The sequence below is a fragment of the Ptychodera flava genome, chromosome 9 (genome assembly GCF_041260155.1).
Source record: "Ptychodera flava strain L36383 chromosome 9, AS_Pfla_20210202, whole genome shotgun sequence".
Taxonomy (NCBI): domain Eukaryota; kingdom Metazoa; phylum Hemichordata; class Enteropneusta; family Ptychoderidae; genus Ptychodera; species Ptychodera flava.
Window position 1 is genome coordinate 10046375 of NC_091936.1, and position 10391 is coordinate 10056765.

The 10391-nt window shown below is 36.0% G+C and overlaps 1 protein-coding gene across 2 annotated transcripts; it reads left to right on the plus strand.

Moving 5' to 3' along the window:
• The first annotated feature begins 279 nt into the window (after positions 1-279).
• LOC139139968 (dehydrogenase/reductase SDR family member 4-like) lies at positions 280-8920 on the plus strand. 2 transcript variants are annotated; one of them, XM_070708941.1, is made up of 9 exons: positions 280-463; positions 1359-1536; positions 2044-2121; positions 3167-3190; positions 4033-4103; positions 5269-5320; positions 6040-6174; positions 7226-7281; positions 8594-8920. In XM_070708941.1, the coding sequence occupies exons 1-9, from the start codon at positions 405-407 to the stop codon at positions 8706-8708; spliced, it is 768 nt and encodes a 255-aa protein (XP_070565042.1). In that variant the 5' UTR covers positions 280-404; the 3' UTR covers positions 8709-8920. The 2 variants fall into 2 exon arrangements, with proteins under 2 accessions (XP_070565042.1, XP_070565043.1); XM_070708942.1 differs by lacking the exon at positions 2044-2121.
• The last annotated feature ends 1471 nt before the right edge of the window (positions 8921-10391 follow it).

A 10391-nucleotide genomic window follows, 5' to 3' on the forward strand; every position in this document is an offset into this window, starting at 1 on the left:
TCGAAAAAGTTAAATGAAAAAGGTTCCTGCTGATACTGTGACAGATTTTCTTCTTCCACATCTAAGCTTGCCATTTTTTTTTTATAAGTCATCTGCCTTAAAGGCAGAATTTTTTTCCCTTGTATCTGCTGGGTTTTTTTTCCCGAAAATCTTCTAGACCCCCAGGATATCAAATGGTCCACCCCTTAGTATATGATGGACATTTATAAGAGCAACCATCTTTGTATGACTGCCCATGGAACCCGGCATTTGAGTTTACCTTTGACCTTTGTACTTTTGGTCGTATACACTGACGCTGTTGATGTGCTGCGATATGCAGGGCCGTTGAAGCGCCTGCCGTTTGTCGCCCTGCAGTCGCTACTTGAAAGTAATTATATCTACCAAGACCCATCTCGATATCGAATATGAGCTCTGGCAAGAGATTCCCAGGCAAGGTTGTCATAGTGACAGCTTCAACCGACGGGTAAGCACTACTAGTATCAGACATAGCTGTGAATCTGTGATATCGCAGCGGTACTAATGTGGTGTCTACCACAGTCACCTGTGGTATATTCGGCTATGCGTCTATGCGCTGTAGACGTGTGTACACGTATGCCTGAGAAGGCATTACACATGTCTAATCCGGCGCATAGACGCAGAGCCGAATAGAGCACATACATGCAGATGACTGTGAATCGAGCTTTTTAACTGATGCTCACATCTCGCTCCCGTTACACCACGTTGTTCTTCTTGCACCTCGATTTACGCCTTATTCTTTGTTGGTATACATACATTATTTGCTTTACAAGTTCTACATGTAAACAAACGATGTTATTGAATTTTGCAGCACATACTTTGTTCTTTTCTGCAAATACTATCAACAACAACAATAATAATAACAACAACACATTTACTGAGTCCAAATATATTTTTATTTTTCTTCATTTTCAAATATTTAATCACGGCATCATCATCATCATCATCATCATCGGAGACTCAGGACCCTATAATGGATAGAGTCTATCTAAATAGATATCTGATTGAAAGTTTCATTCATACTGGTACAGACACATTTTCTTTGCAATAAACATGGGTCTTGATAGAAATTTCAATGCTATCGACAAATTGATTTATAAGTTAAATTTTATGCACTTATTGAGACCATGGCAGTTAGACCTCTGCACATTTATGAATGACTCTCACACAACACAACTCAATCTTCATTGTTTGCCCTACAATTGTTCTACAATGATCGCCACCTTTAAATCCCATCATGAACATTAGAAAAGGTGGAAAATGTGTCTTCTTCAGATATGACTTGTGTATAATAGTATCAAAATTTTGAACCATCTTTCATGGCATTTTGACATTGATTTCAGAATTGGTCTGGCCATTGCCAAAAGACTAGCTGAAGATGGAGCACATGTGATGATAAGCAGCCGTACACAAAAAAATGTTGATGCAGCGGTGGATCAACTTAGATCAGAAGGTCTCAGTGTCTCTGGCATTGTATGCCATGTTGCAAAGGAAGAACACAGACGTAAACTCATTGAAGAGGTATAGTAAGAGTTCCTGTTATGAAAGCGTATCTTTTAGGGATTCCAGCTAAAATAAGTTTGTGATAATGTACTAATTTAGATGTGCGTATTACACATATTATTAACCACCTACTGGGAGCCATGGATATAATACTGTGCAAAAACCATGGATACTGTACATATCTGCACTAAAATCTGAATTCACCGTACTGCACAGCGTAGTCCGATGTAATTAATGCATAGGGAAATCTAAATGACTGTAAAAATTTGAATGCACTTGTGAAATGTTTCACAAAGGAATGGTTTCCTGATACAGAAAAAGCCTATATAATTCCGAGAGTTACAGCTCGTGGGGCTCTGAGTATAATGTTCCACCAGGATAAGACTCTCAGATTGTTAAAAACAGTTTGCTGGTATTAGCTGCTGTATGCACTTGTTTTGAAGCTTGTAGAGTAATTAAAATTTTCACTATCATGTTTCGTTGTTTTTTTCCATTATTGACATCTCATCTTCATCGGATTGTCAGACCTTGAATAGATATGGTGGAATTGACATCCTGGTGTCAAATGCTGCAGCAAATCCAGCCTTTGAAGCAGTTTTGTCCGTAAGTTTTTTTTTGCTGACGTCAAAAAGTGGCTGATGCCCCCCTATTCCAGATTTTGAAAACAGGGTGACCCCCATTCCAACTTTCAAAAACAGGGCGACCCCCCTGCTCGCGACAAAGGTAAAACAAATTGTGGAATATAAATTGAATAATTATGTGTGTGTGTGTATATATAATATAATATAATATATATATATATATAAATTGAATAATTATGTGTGTGTGTGTGTACATATAATATAATATATATATATATATATATATATATATATATATATATATATATATATATATATATATATATTTCAGAATGATTAGTACACTTTGCAAAACAGACTTTCAGTTTAGAGACATCGATATTTCTGACATATATGTCTGATATATTAATTTACTGTGCCAAAAGGGCGCGCCGAAAAATATTAAACATCCAGATATCTCTGATATACGTATATACCGGTATATCTGATACATAAAAGTCATGCAGCTGAAGGGCATGCTGAAAAATATTGTTTGATATTTTAAAGAAATGCACCCGAAGGGCGCACCGAAAAATTTTAAACATACAGATATCTCAGATATGTATAAGTCTGATATATTAAACTTTTGCAATAGGACGACGCTCTGAAAAATGTATCTTATCATTATTAAAGTTACGCACCCATAGGGCGCGCCGAAAAATGCAACTGAATAATGAAAATTGTGGCTGGCACAATGCATTTTACGCAAGTATGAGCTGTGTCGAAATTCAAAAACACACTGACCCCCCCTATTGGGCATTTCAAAAACATGGTGACCCCCCTATCATCAAAGTCAAAAACAGGGTGACATCCCCCCCCCCCCCTACAAATCCACCGGCCCCCTCCAGGCCGAAGAAACTGACCAGTCCCTAAAAACTTGATTTAGGGCTGTAAGCACAACTCTTCTTCATATTATTGATGTTCAGTCCAAATTTTGACATTGCAATGACCATTTAAAATCAGAAAATATGATTTATAACTTTATTTGATATAAAGTTTGTAGTTTTCTGTGTTATCCTTTCTTTCAGACATCAGAGAGTGTCTGGGACAAGGTGAGAATTATACATATTACTTTTTATTGCTCCTAACTCATTCTGTACTTGCAATAATTGGTGTCTTCACTGCATTTTTCTGCTTTAAATGTTTGATACTGTACATGTACAGAACAGCATTTTTAATTTCCAGTTGCCATGGCAACTAAAGCTACAGGGGAAATAGCTGCCCAGTCTCCGTCATTTGTCTGAATGAATGAATGAATGAATGTATGTACCCTAGGGGATGTATGTAGACCTGTATGAATATGTAATCTGTCAATTTGTGGCAGCGTCCGTAATCTAGCATCCGTTAACTATTAACATTCAAAGCTTCTTTAAAATGGCCAGTCATTTTTGGTCAAAAGTTTTTGTTACCAAAACTCTTCATCTGATAGCTTTGATATTTGGTAAACTGGTTCATAGGGATAACTAAATGTGATATATTGTGATGAAATCTGCAATTTTGTATTTTGGGGCCAATTTTTGCCATTTTTGGTCAAAAAATTTGTTTTTCAAGGATTACTCATTTGGTAACTTTGATATGTTGTGAACATGTACTTCAGGATGATCTTAATATGATATGTTCAAATTATGATGAAATCTTCAATTGTGTATTTTTGCAGTTAATTTTGCCACTTTAGGTCAGGCCATCCTGAAATGAACTATTAAAGAATTCCACCTCAAAGTTGTTGATCAATGCATGTGTCACAAATAATTATTCTCTACAAAACACAGATAACACAGCTCTAATGGCCACTAGGTCACTTGTTTCAAATGTATGGTTTTGTGACTTTAATGCAAAATGCTTTCATAAGGAAAAAAATCATATAATTCAAAGTTATCTGATATGAATATTTCAGATTTTTGAGGTCAATGTGAAGGCTACATTTCTTCTTGTCAAAGAAATTGCACCGTACATAGAAAAGCGAGGGTAAGGACAAATAATATTTCATAATAACTTAAATAATAACCATGTGTGTACTGTGAAAAATATTATCTTTCTAACATGCCAGTTCACTTCTACATGTACACACACGATGTAATTTAATTAGATAAAATATCACCATTCAACTGCTCTCATACTGTTCTAGACATTAATATAGAGAATACATGACTTTTGTTTTCATATATAATTACAAAATTGTGAACATTTTGATATCATTACACCAAATGCTGCAATGTATAGGAACAGCATTGTCTAATGACAGCAAACACTGTCTAATTATTAAGCATATTTGGCAACATAAACGTTTGTCTTTTATAATATAATTTGCCCTTTATGACCTTATAAAACCATGGGCTTTCAGAACTCAAAATATCAAGGCAAAATTCATTTACAACTGTAAAATGGAAAGGGATAACTAAAGATTAGTCGACACACCTTTTGTTGGGAACAAAAACGAGTGGACTCCCTAGGTAACTAAAAATTCAAACAATTTTTTTTTAAGTCCACTAATCTTCAGTCTTGCGATTGAAATGATGACATGTGAATATTGTCTTTTGTCACATGGAGATGTTTAAGATCAGCCAGCATTTCAGAACTCCAAAACAATCATTTGTTTCTCCTCTTAATGCAAAGATACAGCAATATAATTAGGTAGACAAAAATGCTGGGACTAAAATCACAAGTTGTCGACTTGGTATAGTGAACAATATTGAACACCTTTGCGGATCATGCTTACACAAATTGTGATAATTATGAAAATCTTAATACTGTGTTTCTTGATTAATTCGAATTTGAAAAAAAAAAACTGGTTGTACCTGAATGACAATATCATTGGAATGTCTCTCTCCAGTCACTCCTTCAGATGATGCTTCGCTGCAGTTAGGTTTTCATAAATATAAACTAGTTTGTACTTTGTATGACATTGTCCATGGACAGATGTCAACAGTGTTGAGATTCAGGATTATCAACTATAGTTTCACCATAAGGAACCTTGCGAAATGAAATTGTAGATTGCAAAAGAAGCTGTTTAACATTTTCCTTTAGAATTATCTTTGTTTGTTTGTGATAATGTCAGAACATGTTTCAAATGGAGCAAATTAAAATGATTCACTGAAAAATGTGTGTGTTTTGTTTCCTGCCTTTCTTACAGAGGTGGCTCTATTGTATTGGTTTCATCTATTGGAGGTTTTGTTTTTGGTGGTGTAAGTATATGCATGCCAAATCCAAATCATCTTCCTTTATTCTGCTTTTTCTCAATTTATGGTCCAGATTTCTTTGAATTGAATCATCCCCTAGTTACAAAACACTTCCATCTTGTGCAATGTTATAGTCATAGCAAGTGAATTCAGTTATTGAATGTATACACTGTGCATATACTTCACATGTGTTGGTGACAAGCAGTGTACAAAAAATGACAGCTATGGTAGCTTACAGCTTTGCATGATATATTTTTATATATTTGTATATTTTCATATACGGATTCATAATTCTCATAATATATTTTGATTTTTCATCTACTTGTATGTATCATATGAGAAATCATGCCCAAAACTCAGGATTGACAGCTTCATCAGTAACATCGTTTCAGAAATTTGTTCTAAAAGTTTGTAAAGTTAATATTTACTCTTGGTTGTCCTTGCATAATGTCTCCCTGTGTCAGCCATTACATGAAATTTACTCTTCATTTCATGATTATTTATGGTACAAATCTCTCCTGTTTTTATTGCTCATTGTGACCAAGCGGAATTAAGGAATTCAGTGGTGTATTCCTCAAACAAAGAGTGGTACATCTGATCGCACCTACATGTATGAAAGTTGATGCTGTCTGTAAGACTAGTTTTCTGATGCACTGATTTCTCTCAGGAGTGAGAGAGCAGGATGTGAACGCAATGTGGCCTGACAGTTGAATTGTTATTTTCAGTTGCTAGGGGCTTATGGAACAAGTAAGACAGCAATGTTTGGTTTGACGAAAGCATTGGTACCACAGTGTGCCGGCATGAACATCAGAATTAACTGTATTGCACCTGGACTGATACGGACAAGATTCAGTGAAGCAGTAAGTATCTGTTTCATTGAAATACACTGTGTAATCCTATTATTACCCTTTTTAGAATTAGAGCGCGAAGCCACTGCAGTGAACTGCAATAAAACTGCTTACACTAATTAGTTTCAGCTGTAGCCGTGGCCACTTTGGTGTTGAACAAGGCTACTTGATAAAGACCAAAAAGTCTGCTTGTACAAAGGCAAAACTAGCTCTGTCTGAGGCTCGAGTTGTAAATGAGAGTTTACGATTGGCACCCTGTGTTCAAGATTAAGATACAATGTAACATTACCATGCACTGGTCCATGTACAAATCTTTTTTATTTCAACTTCCCCAGACAAACTGTCTGCATGGGACATACAATGTTGTCGACTTTGCCAGCTGGCTACAGCTGAAACTAATTAGTGTGAGCAGTTTTATTGCAGTTCACTGCAGTGGCTTCGCGCTCTAATTCTGAAAAGGGTTGTAATGTCATCAGATTTCTCATGACAAGTCATGTGACAGGAAAAAAAGCAGACTAGCTCTTCAAATTGTCTGCCAGTGTGGTAAGCTTTAAAGAAAATTGTATAGTTGTTGATAACAGACAAAATTCATCAGTGAAAGTTGAGGTGCTGTAATTTTTGGTCATGGAAAAATGGGCAGATGTACAACGTGAAGATTGAAAGAAAATCAAAAATTGAAAGAAAGGAAGAAAGATAGATTCCAAATTGTCATCAAATTTGGTTGACCAACGTTGCAACGAGATTCACTCATGCAGGTAATGCTGCTACTAGTTAACCTGATGTGGAATAGTGTTTTCTTTCTACTTTAATGCGTTCCAAGTATTATTTGGTTTGCATTTATAAATAGTAAAGTGCATATTTCTGTTATCAATAGCAACTATAAACTATTGCACCAGTATGTCTCCCTCTGTGGCACACAAAAGTATCGGGATCGGAGTGCTGCGTGTGTACTAAAGATGAATAAGTATTATATATCTCATAACTTATCTGATGAATAAAGAATTTTAATTTTATGAAGGCTAAAACTTCAAGCTTTTCAGTTAAATTTTGTTTTATGTTTTAGTTGTGGAAAGATCCAGATGTTCTGGCAGACACACTCAAATCCGTACCAATGAACAGGTAACATTTACATTCTCTGAAGAATTTAAATCCATAGAAGTTACTGGGGCTAGATATTTTTGCACAGGGGTAGGAGAAATGGTGGGGACTTCCCCATATATTTACATGTTGTTTTAATGGAAAGCTGAGGGACCCATGAATATGTTACTTGATACAGAGAAAGATTGAGAAACCTCTCAATTTTAACCTGTAAGAATAAGAAGCAGCATGCTCAATGAAACAGGCTGCATAACTGCAGTATTAGAATGTGACAGAGACATGACTGGTTATTTACTGCATTACAAGGACTGTATACCACACAGGCAAAAACACCTGGACAAAATTAGGACAACAAAAATCTACACATCCCTACAATTCAGACCAATACCATCATTTGATATTCTTAACTCTATGAGCGCGAAATTAGTCAATTTTTTTCACCTTTATAAAATACACCCCTGTCAATTTTTTTCAGATTTTTGACAAAATTTTGATAGAAACTTTAACCAATGAAATGTGATATCTTATCGGTCCAAAATTATCAAAAAATTACAGAAAAATTCAAAAAAATTGGTAAAAATGTTGCATTAAATTTTTGGCGGGAAAAATTACGGCACTCGAAGGGTTAATGTTAATTGGTGGGGACTCTTCACACAAGCTTGGAGTCCTTTGCAAGAGTGACAACCATCAAGGCTCATCAGTAGTTGTCAATGGCTGGCTAGGTTGCAGACTATCTGTATTTGAGGTGCTAAGGGAGACTTGACAGGCTGGGATTGTGAGTGGTATTAGGTTTGTCTGTACAATGGTTTTGAAGGATGGACTGCCATACAATTAATGCACACCCTGGCTAAGGAATTAAGTGAACTGGTTGCTGGCTTTGAGGAAAAGGCAGGATGTGCCTTGTTGAATTTGTAGAGACAAGTATGAAAATGGAATTAGGGGCGCAAGACGTTTTTCATTCTTGCTTTAACCACCATTACATATCTTTGTCCCAGTCTAATTGATATATATTCATGACCCCTGTGTGAGCTACCTTACTTCCCAGCACAAAGCCCCAACTGAGTTACAAGCCTGTTTGATTCAGAAAGCATCATCATCTGAGGAAGCTATTTACATTAAGCAGATGCGCACAATTATCCTTTTGCTAGATCAAAACTGTCATTTTTTCTGTCATGAAGAGTGAAATGTTTACTTCCTATCTATGAAGCAGTACAATGTTAGCACTGTAGGGTCATGAGAGTGACCTATTTTAGAAATGGACCTATTTTAGAAAATAATAATCTGTACAGTGTATCTTTCATCAAATCCAATATTGTTTCCCTCCAACATTCAGAATCGGAGAGCCATCAGAATGTGCTGGAGTCGTATCTTTCCTGTGTTCAGAAGATGCTTCATACGTCACAGGTGAAACTATCGTCATTGCCGGTGGTCAGTCTTCAAGACTCTAAATGAATCTAATAGAAGACATCACCAACCTGACCGTCAATGGATATATCTTGGTATTAAAACATATCAGCGTTTTAAAGTAGACAATGCACACTTGCAGTGATTATGATAAAAACACATCAATTATTGATTGTCAATATTTCTTTAACTTGCTTTTAAAATACATGTATTTTACCAAATTTTGTAATAAAGTTCCAAATTTGTAAGAAGGGAAGAGTGTAGCAATATGAGGATTATTTGTGTGTCAATTGATAAAAAAGTTAATACCAACCATTCTACTGATGTGAGTGTGTTGATAAGTTAATACCAACCATTCTACTGATGTCTGTCAGTTGATAAAAAAGTTAATACCAACCATTCTACTGATGTGTGAGTGTCAGTTGATATGAAAGCTAATACCAACCGTTCTACTGACGTGTGTCACTTGATATAAATGTTATAACCAACCGTTCTACTGATGACAAATAAAAGCAAAACTTGGCAAGATTAAGGTTTAACTAAGAGTCACAGGTAAAACAGTATATCATGTCTATTATTCTAATAACCTCCAATGCCGATGATTTTCAAGAAGATAATGATTAGTATTACCGGGAAGTCTAAGGTACACTGCACAGAAACTGCTCAAGAATATTTCAATCAGACCTAACGAAGAAAACCTGATGAACCTGATGAAACCTGATGGTTTGATGAAGTTGGTGCGAGGTAACACTGGCAAAGAGCTAGCAAAGACAAGTTCTTCAGAGTTATAGAACTTCACACCATAAATTCCTGATCACAACCAAATGGGGTCTGCATGCAATAGGCCACTTTGAATTCATGACCCCTGAGTGACCTTACATACTGGCATTTTTATGGTATGACATCATACAACATTGAACTCTTCAATTTGTGACACACAAAAATCGAATTTTTGTTTTCAATATGAGTTTGAATGGTATGGTTAACTGTTGCAGACTTTGAACTCAAAATGACAAACTCACACCAACAAAAATGCCAGGATGTAAGGGTCACACAGGGGTCATGAAAGTGGCCTATTTACCAAGAGGTAAAAGTGAACCATTCATTCTTGCACTTGGTTCTTGAGATAGCTGTATTATGACAGTATTGAGACACCAAGTTAACTCTGTCTTTGTTAAAAAGTTTTTATGATAGGATTCATGCACAGCTTGACTGGTGTACCTGATCCTAGGTATGGATACCAACCCATTACAAAGTGTAATGGTGAATTATACTGCATCTTAGCATGGTCCCAGTTATCTACAGTCTTGCTTAGAATTCTGAAGTAAACGACTATCGGGAATGCCTGTCCTGTAAGAATAGTTCTCTTTTCTCCGACTTCCTTGTGCCCTATTTGTTTAAAACTGGATCAATGACTCAATAAATTTCAGTAGTCTCACTGGATAAAACAGCATCACCAAAAGATGTGGATATGACAACAGCTACGGTTAAATCTATCTGAAGTGTAAATAAATGTTACTGTTAGCTATGGCAATGCCATTGACCTGACACCAGATTTTTCCAGTCTCCTGTTTCTTTCAAGTACCAACTTCTATGGCTGATAGGAACTGAAGATTCTCAGGATCACACACAGATTTCTCCCACTAAAACCTAAAGCAGTCTTACTCCTGCCAAGGTGTATTGACTTATTGCAGAGTGCAATATTTGCTGTGAAAAACCTCCAACGC

What these genes read in the sequence shown, in the direction of transcription:
- LOC139139968 (XM_070708941.1), top strand. Translation starts at nt 405, where the DNA reads ATGAGCTCTGGCAAGAGATTCCCAGGCAAGGTTGTCATAGTGACAGCT. An exon ending in GTGACAGCTTCAACCGACGG is followed by an intron (nt 464 to 1,358) that starts GTAAGCACTACT and finishes CATTGATTTCAG; the next exon opens with AATTGGTCTGGCCATTGCCA. An exon ending in GACGTAAACTCATTGAAGAG is followed by an intron (nt 1,537 to 2,043) that starts GTATAGTAAGAG and finishes TCGGATTGTCAG; the next exon opens with ACCTTGAATAGATATGGTGG.